At 40.2% G+C, this 13,959-nt stretch overlaps 1 protein-coding gene across 1 annotated transcript in view; it reads left to right on the top strand.

The window, feature by feature from the left end:
• The window catches only part of cdh8 (cadherin 8), a gene marked incomplete at both ends in the record, with an annotated part of 77,320 nt that extends 64,055 nt beyond the window's left edge, over nucleotides 1-13,265 (top strand). The window contains 5 exons of the mRNA XM_080528441.1: nucleotides 6,574-6,710; nucleotides 9,019-9,140; nucleotides 9,792-9,909; nucleotides 12,343-12,594; nucleotides 12,772-13,265. Coding sequence (XP_080384567.1) covers nucleotides 6,574-6,710; nucleotides 9,019-9,140; nucleotides 9,792-9,909; nucleotides 12,343-12,594; nucleotides 12,772-13,265 — 1,123 coding nt within the window. The remainder of the gene's footprint in view (nucleotides 1-6,573; nucleotides 6,711-9,018; nucleotides 9,141-9,791; nucleotides 9,910-12,342; nucleotides 12,595-12,771) is intronic.
• Between the last annotated feature and the right edge of the window lie 694 nt (nucleotides 13,266-13,959).

The raw sequence follows: 13,959 nt of genomic DNA, 5'->3' as shown, positions 1-13,959 counted from the left end.
GAGCGTTCTTTGGTCATCCATTGTAGAAGTCTTATTTGGCCTACCAGCCCGTTTGCAATTGCTGAGCTCACCAGTTGTTGTTTTTTCAGACTAATAATGGCTTCCTTGACTTTCATTTGCACCTCTTTGGTCTTCATGTTGACAGACACCAATAGCAGATTCCAAAGGCAAACACAAAGGCTACAATCAATACTAGACATTGACAGCCTGCACAAATGCCGGAACACACCTGATTTACACCTGTCAAGCCAATTGTCCCATTACTTTTGGTCCCCTGAAATAGAGGACAGAGACTATATATAATATTATTTCTAAATGGTGAAACAAATATACTGTACACAAATACCCTAAAATAAAAGCTGATATTTTATTGTTATTTTTATTATTATTTTTTTATTTTATTTTTTTAAATACTTCACTGTCCCATTACTTACACAGGGCTCTGTGTATATTCTGGTGCTGAACTGCACTATGTAATTATTATGTGATCATGACTCTCTTTAATGTATATTATGACTTTCTAATTGTAAAAATAGCCAGTTGTTTCTTGCCTGCTCTGTTCATTGTATTTCTGCTTTGCTACTTACTTACTTAATAGTTCTTTAGTCTGCCATTATTGTTTTCTAATGTGGATACATGTAATGTTTGTTTAATGCTCATTTTCTGTTTTAAAATCATGGGGCACTTTATGTGCTCGCATTTTTTGTGGACAAGATGAGTAAGTAAATTGAAGCTCTAGGACATTATGCCAGTGTCTGTTAGGCTAGCTGAAAGCTTTCAAGCAATCAGAGATTGGGTAAAGCTTTGGAGAATCACATATTTTTTTCCACATATTTTAAGCAGGTCTTTTTCAGAATATCAATGCAGGGGGAAAAGGCAGTGTTTTTCTACTCAAAAGTGGTTAATGTCACATTACGTTCAATATCTGCCAATTGTATTAAAGGCATTGAACAGAGAAACGGCAGTCACATTCTCTTACCATCTCTTTTTTGAGAGCATGTGTCCCAATGCTGATACATTTTACAACATGATTTTCTTATTCAAAACATTTTCCCCAACTGGAGATCTATAAAACATGCATTTTTCTCTGGGAGTATGATGAAAGGCAATATTTATCGCAGAGCTTTCATTTCAATCCATTGGTCTTGGGTCATCATTTCTATTGTCTTCTGTTTTATAGAGTTGTTTTACAGGTTTTACATTTCTTCATGTTGGCATACTCTGCATTTGGGTTGATATCTCTACCAGATTGTTAGATGGTATGGGAAATGGGAAACTAGAGATGGAAGAACACATGGTGGGAGATAGGCCTTAAAGGTTGGGAATCAAACCAGGGATCGAACCATGGCCGCTGAGGTGACCAAACCTGTTCAGGCAAACTGTGACACTAATTATCAAGTTAATATACGTGTTACTGTAGATGCAACAAGGCTGTGGATGCCCAGACAAAAGTTATCAATGATATAGCATCCATTAGGAGAAAGTGCATCCATATGTCATGCTAAAAAGATCTGTTGGAGCCAGCCATTACAGCTGTAATAGCCTGAACATTCTCTTGACCTCCTCAGTCTCGGCAGTCTTGCGTAAACTCACTCAAATGGAAATGACTCACTGTCTCTAACTAAAAAATGCTCAAGGGCTGAGGTCTAGGTTCTCACTTAGACAACATCCCTTCAGCTATACTTAATGCATCCAACCAAACTGGATTGCAGGTGGACTCCATGAAATGCACCACAGTTCTTTCATCATCCTCCAATGCTCTCTGAATATTATATTATTTATTTATATTTATTTATTTAGCTACTAGATTGAAATCAAGTGCAATACTGAAACACAACTGGGAACATTTCAAACCTGCAAACTGCGACACTTTAAATTAATGTGCAATAACACTATGTGCAATATGACAACCCTCGGGTACATAAGGTTCAGAGATAGGAAATGTTAGAATAGGTATAGCATAGCATAGAGTACAGCACAGTGTTTTATTTGTATAGTATAGTATAGTGGATAGTGTACATAGCCTTTATTTATGTAAAACAGCTCTTTTCCCTTGTTGTTTTTAGTTTTTTTTTCCTAGCACCAGGGGAGCCCCCCCTCCCAAATTTCGTTGTTTGGTACCTGTACTATATCAATGACAATAATAAAGACCATTCATTCATTCATTCATTCAGTATAGGGCATAGTAGCCGACTCTGAAGGCTACTGATATGGATGGACCTCAAACATACTGTAATGAGGATTGTAACAAAGTTTGAAGTACCGGTATTTCCAATAAGACTACATATACATGTGACAGGGTCTGGTAAAAAAAAAAATCAGCAAGTAGGGCTATGTCATTCTTCTGTTTTTTCCAGATTATGAAAGTGCAGATTGTTTTGAAGCTTTCAAAATGATGCGTCATACATTGACATCTGAAAATAGTTGAAGGAGATATGCTTATTTGAATGTTGGTACCCCAAACCAAATACATACATGCTCTGAATGAAAACACACACAAAACAGCTGCTAGTAGCTAGCCGCTAAAAAGGAACATCGCTATGAACATCTAAATGCATGTTTAGCACATCACAACTTGCTGATAGAACATCAACATGCTAAAAACACATAACTACACATCATTAGATGATCACACAGTCCTTGATTTGCACACGTCCTAAAATGTTTGTTACAAGCCATGTATCACTAAACTACAGCAGACTATACAGTGAATCCAATTCACAAATTATAAGTATTTAGTGATCCTAAAAGTGTTGTTTGTTACATCGAGTGGGCACTTAAACACTTAAACTTTCGTAAAATAAAAAACAGAAAACATATTTTCTTTCAACATATTTTAAAAAATAAGCTTCTTGGTTATTTGCACGACTGGAGAATTGCCGACATGCAGACCGTTTCACCAGAGCGTGTCACGTATGTACTGTAGAAAAATACTACGAAAAAAATTGGTAGTCAGATAAAGATAGATAAACTTGTGCATCTTCCATGTATGAACACTTTTCTACATTAAAACATGGAACGTTTTGGTAGACATATTGAATACGAACAATGCACCTTGTGAGGATTGAAATGATGTTCATAGCACCTCGAAGGTTTGGGGAAGTGAGTCCTTGGTCTTGCTTTGCTACACCATTTACTTTACTTGACAGCTGACATGTTGCATGTGTTATTACAAGGAGTAAAAAAAAAAAAAAGAGACTGTTTAAGATTAATATAATATAATCTTTACAGTTGAAGTTTACATACACGTTAGCCAAATACACTTAAACTAATTCCTGATATTTAATCCTAGTAAACATTCCCTGTCTTAAGTCAGTTAGGATCGCTACTTTATTTTGAGAATGTGAAATATCAGAATAATAGTAGACTAAATGTATTATTTCAGCTTTTATTTCTTTCATCCTGTTCCCAGTGGGTCAGATGTTTACATACACTTAGTTAGTATTTGGTAGATTTAACATTACATTGTTGCAGCCAAGCACCCCCACAACATGATGCTGCCATCCCCGTGCTTCATGGTTGGGATGGAGTTCTTCGGCTTGCAAGCCTCCCCCTTTTTCTTCAAAACATAATGATGGTCTTTATGGCCAAACAGTTCAACTTTTTTTCATCAAACCAGAGGACATTTCTCCAAAAAGTAAGATCTTAGTCCCCCCCAGTTGCAAACCGTAGTCTTAGTGGCTTAGTAACTTGCTGACTGGCCTTTCGGGTTATGTTGATACACATTTTTACTGTGGATATACAGTAGATACTTCTAAAGCCATGACGTAATTTTCTGGAATTTTCCAAGCTGTTTAAAGGCACAGTCAAGTTAGTGTATGAAACTTCTGATCCACTGGAATTGTGATATAGTGAATTCTAAGTGAAATAATCTGTCTGTAAACAATTGTTGGAAAAATGACTTGTGTCATGCACAAAGTCCTAACCAACTTGCCAAAATGATAGTTTGTTAACATGAAATCTGTGGAGTGGTTAAAAAATGTGTTTTAATTACTTCAACCTGTGTATATAGTGTATATAAACTTCCGACTTCAACTCTAGATGTTCTCTTCCAGGGTAACTTATTGCTTTCAACGTTTGTCAATATTTTCTATGAATAACGTGGATATGGGTAGCCTGGAAGCAGACTGAATTTGGCTTTTATGGTGCTGAATATCTGCCTTGACCTGTTCCTATAGGGAGGCATCTGGACTAGCTAGAAAACGGCTGGTCCAATCTGTATTAGTGTCCTTTCAGTAACTACGACAGGCTTTAGGCACATTTGTAGGTGGTTCAATTGCTGACAACATTGTTTTGCATCATGCCCCTTGTTAATGATGTACGCACCAACAGTAACAATGGTCCTCTGTGGCTCAATTGGTAGCACATGCCGTTAACAATGCTTTCCCCGCTGGGACCATATATACTGAAACAAGAATGCACTCACTGCAATGTAAGTCGCTTTTGATACAAGTGTCAGCTAAATGCATATACTATATAATGCAGGCAAGTCCAGACAGATATTCATTGGAGTGAAACAAAGATAAATTCAGCCTGGTTCCAGGCTCATGTATAGGGACAACATGAATAAATGTAGCCATATAACTAACTGGTCAGCATGCAGAGGACAGCAAAATTAGTTCTACATCTGTGATCCTCCCAATAGAATAAGTGACCTACATTAATAACAAGCAGAAATGTCATGGATGTATTTGTTCTCTGAAGAAAAGCATGTTTCCCCACCCAACCCCCCTGTTCCCCTTCTTTCTCTCCCAGATCTCTCTCTCTCTCTCTTAACTTTTTTTGTATAACTCTTAATGCAATCTTACAGTTGCATTTTAAGGGACAGTACAGCTAATAATACATAGCAAAAAAGAATGTGTTCTAAACAGTGGTGTAGTCTAGTTTTTTCTAGTGGGTATACTGTGATTTTCCCCTCCCAGCCTCATATCGTTCATTTCGGAACGCCATAAAATTAAATCTGCGCTCCCTGTCTAACTTTATATACATTACATTACATGTTATAAGGCTGATCTGTGCATGATAGTGGTGCATTTTGATATATTTCATGTCGCATTTCCCCCCGTTGATGGTATATGACGCTATAGTCAGTCCCAATGGTCCAAAAGTCAAGTGCTTCATAAGACAGATGGGGTGAATTTCATGAATGAAAGTGTGAAAGTTCTGTCACAAAACGCTGTTACGTATCCTCACACATTTTTAAGTGGGTGTATGGAAATCCTTGTCCTTTCCTAGTGGGTATACGGCGTAGTCCTGCGTATCACGTAAGACTACACCACTGGTTCTAAACCACTGTCACCAAAGGTTATTAGTTGAGTTCCAGCAACGTTGCTTGAGTGTTTAGATGAGGTCAGCCAACTGTTCTTTGAGTGGTCTATTAAGAGGGGGAAGTAGCAGGAACTAATTGATTTAGGCTACACCATCCATTATCTTCACTGTACATATATACTAACACATCTCTTCGGTCCGACAATAAACACATAAACACATACCCACCACATTATATGACAGCTATTCTTGCATGGAACTTTTAATCTTTTTTTTTCAAATTATTTGCTTTAATTCTTTTCGCATAACATTGTCAGTTTGATTGACACGTGGCAGAACATTTCAGGGTCTGCCTCCCTCCTCCACGTGAAGCTGTCAAAGTTGGACTGGAATCCACTCAGTCTCCTGGAGACTGCTCCCCGGTGGCTTTGTGCCTGTCTGCCTGTCTTGAAAGTTCTCTGCGCCTGTAGAGGAGTCCTTTTGGACCTCCTGCCCGTCGTCTGAGGATTTACACCATTTCATCTCAAAACTGGAAATGTCACGGCTCAATACGTCTTCACAATTGGAAGTCTAGGGCAATGGCTTATGTATTCAATTGTATTCAAGATCTTTGTTTTAATTATTATTGTGCTTATGTGCTGATAGGGATGAGTGGTTCTACAGTGGGATAGGATGAAACCCCAAAGTCAGGCGCGAAGGGAGAAGAGGTTGGGAGGGTAGGTAGTGGTGGTGGTGGTGGTGGTGGTCGGGGGTGTGTGTGCAAAGGAATTAATAACAGTAAGGTATTGTTAAAGGGTACATTTCTGACTAGGGGTGGATGTTGCTTTTAGAGACAGTGCGTCATTTTCAAGAAGAAGGGGTATTTGGTCTGAAGGGGGTGTACACTCTGAGGTAGGGGGCGGCTGTGGCGCAGGAGGTAGAGCCGGCATCTAATGATCCCACGGTTGGCAGATCGGCGGTTTGAGCCCCGGCTGGCCACATGTCGAAGTGGGCTTGGGCAAGACACTGAACCCCAAATTGCTCCCAGTGAGCATGCCGGCGCCTTGCATGGTAGCTTGCCGCCATTGGTGTGTGAATGTGTGTGTGAATGGGTGAATGAGAGGCCGTTGTAAAGCTCTTTGGATAAAGGCGCTATATAAGTGCAGTCCATTTACCATTTAGAATCTGAGGTATTTGGTGCATTCAGATACCTTAAATGTGTGTGGGACTGTTGCCTTAGGCGGAATTCCAATTTCAGACAAAGGAAAGTTCTGTATCATATACACCTTTCTGTGGAGTTTCTGATGATTTTATTGATTTCTGTAGGTATTTCATCGATCGGCACACAGATCTGGAGAGGCAATTCAATATCAACGATACTGATGGGAAGATAACGTTGGCCAAACCACTGGACCGAGAGACAGATATGTGGCACAACATCACAGTAACAGCCACTGAAATCAGTAAGTAGAATTTAGAATGGAAAACGTGACTGTTTAGGTTCTACTACATCATCAAAGGAATGTAGGAAGGAATGTAGGAAGGGGAGAGGAGGAAGAATACCGGTGTTGCACATTCAGGTGTGTTTAATAACACTCTTTGAGAAACTTCATTGCTGCCTCCTGCAAAGGAGTGACTGGCCTTCTTTTTATGTAATCCTCATAACATTCTTAACAGTCTTACATTGGTAACCTAGCTGCCTCTTCTAATGGCTGCAGGGTACATCACGAACAATTAACGTTTGAATCCACAGGGACAGAAAATGTGTTAATCTGCTGAATTTTGATTGAATTAAATAGCTACGTAGTCAATTTGTGGAAGTGCAAGTCAATTAAGACGTATCAAATAAACAGTTTCAAACACTAACACTAGAGTTGTTTGCACCAATGCCAGCATCCATTAAAGATAAAGGAACATCTGTGATCAAGGAAACTGAATGACTATACAAACTCTTCCAGGCAAACTACAGAACAAATAGCTAGAACAATATGTAAAGAGTTATTTGCATACATATTGTTTCAGGGGACTGTATGTTGTGATAAAACTTGATGTACCCCTTTAAGCTATTGAAAGGGAAATGTACAATACGTGTATCTTAATTTCTCTCTCTTTTCATAATCAAAGGAGAACACACATTGTCAATCACAATAAAATAAACAACAATCGCACAACTTTAAATATCAAAGCTGCACTGTACAACAGACACATTTAAAGCCCACTCAATTGATATCCTCTTTGTCTTGTCAGATCTTCCACTATACATTTAACTGTGTTTCATGCCTTTTGGCAAAGTGACTGTGACTCACGATAGCAGCACCACTGAGCACAACTAATAGAAAATTTGCCAAAATAAATATGGCTGTTTGCTATTCGTCACGCACTGGAATCTAGCTGGTGTCCTCTCTGGCGTGAAGAGGAAGAATTGTGTTGCCAGTCCTATTCCATTGCCATTTCCCACCCAAATGGTGGCGCGTTCTGCCGCTTGCACCAGTTGACATCTGACTAATCAGACTGTATTTCCCCGGCTGCAGTGCAGTGAAAGTCACTTTACTTGGGCAGAGGGAAGTCTTCTCTCTTTCCCCCACTTTGTCCATCCTTCACTGTCCATCAAACTGTCTATTTTAGTTTCCCTCCATTTCTTCTTTTATTCTCCCCTCCCCGTGCACTCCACTAGGATGTTTGTCCTCAGGTTCTCTTAAGTTTATATCCTCCTTTGCATGTTGCAGTGAGATCAGTCTGAGCTTAGGTTCGCTTCTCAGATCATATCAGCTTTTTTTCCCCAACCTGTTTATAAAATATAGTTTTTATGTAGGCCTACTGCATTTACATTTCCACCAGAGGTGGAAAGAGTGCTGAAATATCCTACTCAAGTAGTGGAAGTACTTCAGTTACTTCAGTGAAAATGTATTCTAGTAAAAGTAAAAGTTCAAGTCTAGTAAGCAACTAAAGTAAGAGTAAAACAGTATCTTATTCAAAAGTACTCAAGTAAATGTCATTTCAAATGTTATGACCAATCATTGTTTAGAGTTTGTGCACTTTTGAATGGCCTGTTGTAATGGATGATTATTTAACAACAAGATCCCCAACAAGATCCTTTTAAGCAGATGTCTCTAATGGAGTAAGCCACTATGTCACATTCACCGTGAAACCATTGCATCTTTATGTTTAACTTTGACCTCTTTGTTACATTCTGTAATGGTCAGCTATTTTCAGTTTTGGACGTCACACAAGTTGCCATAACATTTGTTGTTGTATATTGTCTTTGGACTGAAACTGTATGTTCTCAAAACATGAACACAGCAGAGGTGACATGTATCGCTTTGTTGGCCAAATGAATAGATAATCGCTTTTAAAGTCACTTATTAAATACAATCATTTACAGGGCTCTCAAAAGGGACTGTCAATTACAGGCAATGAATAATTCCAATACAATTCAAATCTAATTAAATTGCCTGTTATTGTCTTTTTAGACTTCAGTTGCCATTGACTCAATAATATGCATATTTTAACCATCATGTATAAAACATGAGCATGTACAGGGGATATCAAAAGCACTTTGAATGTGATTTTTTTCCTGTTTTGCATTCTTGATATCAGTCAAAATTCAGATTGATGTGGCTCCTCGTCTGTCTTTCTCAACCCAGTGAACAAAGAAAAATAAGAGGGAAAAAAAAATCTAATCTGGGTCACTGGGAATTTACCTGCAGCTTAATTTATTCGCAACTATATCCAACTGTTTAATTCATTCTCTGTTCTGTTAATCTTCATCAGGAAACAACAGCCAGATATCGCGGGCCATCGTGGCTATCAGAGTGCTAGACATCAATGATAACGCCCCAGAGTTTGCCACGGAATACGAGGCCTTCCTGTGTGAAAATGGTAAACCTGGCCAGGTAAGGGGACATTCATCAAGCCTGTCGGTGCCCCCCCCCCCACACACACACATCTCCTCAGTAATGATCAGCCATGGTGAATTATAGCCTATTTATTTCACTGGGAAAGTACAGGGTTAGGAGTGTGGCCTTTTTTTTCCTGCAACACTCCCTCCCTTGACACAATGTGAAGAGACTGAGGGGAAATGAGAGCAGTCAGAATTGATCAGAGTGGATCATAATTCAGAGTGGTCTTTCATGTCCACCTCCAGATGGCACAATGCAATCTCTAGCCAAAATCCTGGACGAATGCTATGCATTCTCCTGCCCATCAATCGCGTTCATTCAGAGGACTTACATACAATGGGAGGTTTGAGGAAAAAAAGGACTGGGATGTCTGAATTCTAATTTCCAATCAATCACAGACACACAGCTTGATAAGAACTATGATGACAGATAAATAGATGATCGTAGGAACCAAAAGTGTGCCCAACGAGACAGGACCTCATTGATAATGATCTCAAATTCCTGGAAATGACCGGAGCATATTTTTCATTCTGTGTGAGCCCCATAATAGTTCAGCTCTTTTGTGATGAAAAAAATAAAGTAATGGATGACTTGTGTCCCCCTGTAATGGCTTTGGGCCCTTCCTCTCTGTCTGTGTTTCCAAAGGTGATCCAGACCGTCAGTGCAGTCGACAAGGATGATCCCATACAGGGACATTACTTTGAATACCGCCTCATCCCAGAGATGCTGAACAACCCAAATTTCACAATCAAAAACAATGGAGGTAAGAACAGTGTGTGACAGACTAACTAAAACGTTTGAACGTCCTCGGGTTCCAAGCGGTATCCTGAGGCGAGTAAGACCGATTGACCATGAAATCTGGAGGATTAGTGTACCCCATCATTAGCAGATGTGCAGTTGTCTGGACATCAGCTACTCTTTACTCCCTAGTGCATTTTGAAAGAAAGCAAATGAGTGGAATCCAATCCGTTTCTGGGGTAGTCTTGCAGCTCAATGTAGGGTGACTTCCTGGGAGCTGTTGCCACATGGCAGATGGCACTACATTTGTTTGCTAAATACTGTGATTGGTTTAGCAGACTATCTAGTCTTTTTTCTGCTCTTCTCCATTACTCTCTCTGAAGAGCCTGCTCTCATCCTGATGTTGCATAATGTTTTCAAAGAGCTTGGGGCGAACAATCTTCATCTGGTTCTGTCCGTCTGTTTAGATGTGACGGCTGCAGGCAAGGGGAACTGCAGTGTCTAGTTGTTAGCAGAAGGAACATAAAATCAGGACATCAAATGGCCCAGCCATTTTTTATCTTAATGGAAACCTGCCACCATGGAAACAGGTGTATTAAGAAGCAAATAGGATAAGCTCTCTTAAAATGAACCTATGAGAAATGTTGAGCAGGAAAAATGAAAAAACATGTATTTTTCTAACCCTAACCCTAACAGGTAGATGTATTTTTATTAAGACCAGAGCGAATATAAGAACAGATATTATCCAAAAGATCAAAAGACCAAGTTTTTGTAGAGCGGGTTTATTTACCACATTTTCTCAGTGGAGTGTATAATATATTTTTAGCCACGACCAACACAGTCTTGTTCATTTACTATACTCATTATAACAAGGTCTTTATGATGAATTATTTATGAAAAATTAAACAAAGTTTGTTTATCGTAAAAATGATTGGCAGGCTACTTCTCTTTCTAGGCAACAGGAGCAGGGTATTGAATATTACATTATTTTAAAATATATGTTATAATATTAAACTATTTGAAAAATGATGAACATCAGATGAAGTTAGGAGGCAGAGGTACCACTGTCCATTGTGATGGCCAACTGCAAAAAAAAAACTTGACATTGCTTCAGTCTTCTGCATATCCAATGATGGAGCCCGGTGTTTGTTATGTGTTTTGTGAATAGAAATACCATCAGGATCTTCCTCATGCACTCCTACTTTTGTACCTGACAGGTATAAACTGAGTAACATACCAACAAATTGGCACTTGAGAAGATCAAACTAAATATAACTGAAAACACTTATGTGAAGCACGGCTGTTGTGCAGTATTTAAACTATGCAATTACATGAGTACATCTAGTTATTGTGTGATGTCAGTACATGAGGAGTAAAGTCCTACTGTAGCACTTATGTAACTGTCTCTATCTGCTCACAGCAGGCAGGGCCACTGCACAGAAGAGTGTCAGACCCTTTGAACTTGTGTGTGCCGGTTTGTTTGTGATGATGAGTCTAATTGCAGTGAGTGTGCTGTAGAGAGGATAGGGTTTGCCTGGGCCAGGGAATGGGGGTCAGGCAGTATGCATTGAGGACTCTGACCAGCTACACACTAGATGTTGAGGGCTCCAACCTCCTTTTTATGTTGCCACACAGACAAACTTGTAGGGTTCTATTCTGAGAAACCAAACGCTACGGTAGATCATAATGGTACAGAGTAACACAATAGTTTTAGTAGCAACTGCACTTGGGCATGTTGGCCGTATTGGTAAAGTGGTTGGTTTTAAAGGAATGAATAATGTATATGTGGCAAAACATCCGGGTCAGAAATGAATCATAATGCATTGTCTTCGAAACGAAACATTTTCTCAGGTTGTTTAAACTGCTATATCAAAGGTAGCAACCGCATTATGCTGCCACAACTCACACACCCAGAGAGAGAGAGAGAGAGAGAGAGAGAGAGAGAGAGAGAGAGAGAGAGAGAGAGAGAGAGAGAGAGAGAGAGAGAGAGAGAGAGAGAGAGAGAGAGAGAGAGAGAGAGAGAGAGAGAGAGAGAGAGAGAGAGAGAGAGAGAGAGAGAGAGAGAGAGAACTAAGACTGTTAGAGATGTATTTTCCGTAGGATCAACCTGAGTAGATTATTCAGGAAATGCAAGTGTTATTTCAGTGGGTATGAGGGCTGGCTAATGAACACAGCGCTTCATAGAAGTGGCATCAAAGAGCCCCTGGCACCTCTCTAGGTAGGCTTGCACCATCTTCTAATTCAGTGTCAAACTCACATCCTTTAATGCTCGCATCTTCCAAAGACGAACTAGGGTTCCCTTCTAGAATTCATTAATTGGAATCTTGTGATATGAGGATATTCAATGCAAATTCAGTTTACACTCACAGTGTAATACATTAGATGGATTTGCCAGACTCCAAAGTGGGTAGCATTGGCTACTTCATGGTTTATTTACATATATTTTCTTCCCCTACAGACAACTCTATTAGTGTTTTAGCCAAGCACGACACCTTCCGGCGCCAGAAACAGGAGATGTACTTTCTGCCCATAATTGTGACTGACAATGGGAATCCTCCAATGAGCAGCACCAACACACTGACCATTCGGGTTTGTGGATGCAGCAAGGAGGGAATTGTCCAATCATGCAATGTGGAGGCCTACGTCCTGCCTATCGGCCTCAGCATGGGAGCTTTGATTGCAATTCTGGCCTGTATTATACTACTTTTAGGTATATCACTTATATATACACACACAATTGTGTTGCATGCAATATCATTCTAAGTATATAGGTTTCATTTACATTCAAATGATACTGAAACATGCAAACACATTAATTTCATACATTAAAAAACATACTCCCTGATGATGTATAAACATTTATTTTTCTTGTCTATTTGATGGGCAGTAATTGTGGTGCTGTTCGTGACACTGAGAAGACACAAGAACGAGCCGCTTATCATCAAAGACGACGAGGACGTGAGGGAGAACATCATCCGCTACGACGACGAGGGCGGTGGGGAGGAGGACACAGAGGCCTTTGACATCGCCACGCTCCAGAACCCCGATGGCATCAATGGCTACCTTCCCCGTAAGGACATAAAGCCCGACCTGCAGTTCATGCCGAGGCAGGGCCAGCACTCTGGTCCCAACGGCGTGGACGTAGATGAGTTCATCAATGTGCGGCTCCATGAGGCAGACAACGACGCCACAGCGCCGCCCTACGACTCCATTCAGATCTACGGCTACGAGGGCCGGGGATCCATCGCCGGGTCCCTCAGCTCCCTGGAGACTGCCTCCTCGGACTCAGACCAGAACTATGACTACCTCAGAGAGTGGGGTCCACGATTCAGAAGACTTGGGGAACTCTATTCAGTAGGCGAAAGTGACAAAGAGACTTGACCTTGAATCAACAGAGACCCTTTGATTTTTGTCCACACATATTTGTGTACACATACGTGTATTACGCTAGGGTTTGCCAGCTTTTAGAGAAGCAGCTGTTTAAAAAAAGGGGGCCACCTTTTTGTATTCTTAGAGTGAAGTATAGCGTCCCATCATCTGTCACATCAAGCGCATTGTATTGTTGAGCCAATCTTGACAATGTCTATATTAGGAGGTATATGATTCTTGTGGCGTGTAACTTAGATTACGTTGTGGATTGACTAGCGGTATTTTGGGTATGTAATTCGCTGCGACTGACGGGAGCATTTAGATCAGGATTCCTGGTAGTCACCTGGTGAAACAAGAGAGGGGGCGCTGTGGGACGCCTGCTTGGACAACATGGCGGTTGGACTTCAGCGGCCACAGAACAATGTTACTGCTGAGTGGCACTACTCAGTCTCAAGTCTCAACACGCCATCCAGCTAATCTGAGATAAAATAGGAAACAAAATGAAAAAAAGCAATATATGGTCTACATTACAATGTTGAATGTATGTATGATTGCAAAAAGCTAAAAGACAACCACTACACTATTGGCTTTAAGATGAATTTGTTTCAATATCATTTGATACCAGGTGGCCACATTTATAAACTATCTGAGCCAGACGGCTTGCTTTATACAAGTATTTGTATTTAAACGCTCCAGGTGTGGGTGG

This window comes from Nansenia antarctica (genome assembly GCF_963989245.1).
Source record: "Nansenia antarctica genome assembly, chromosome: 4".
In the NCBI taxonomy this organism is placed as follows: Eukaryota; Metazoa; Chordata; class Actinopteri; order Argentiniformes; family Microstomatidae; genus Nansenia; species Nansenia antarctica.
This window is presented reverse-complemented; position numbering and strand designations above follow the sequence as displayed.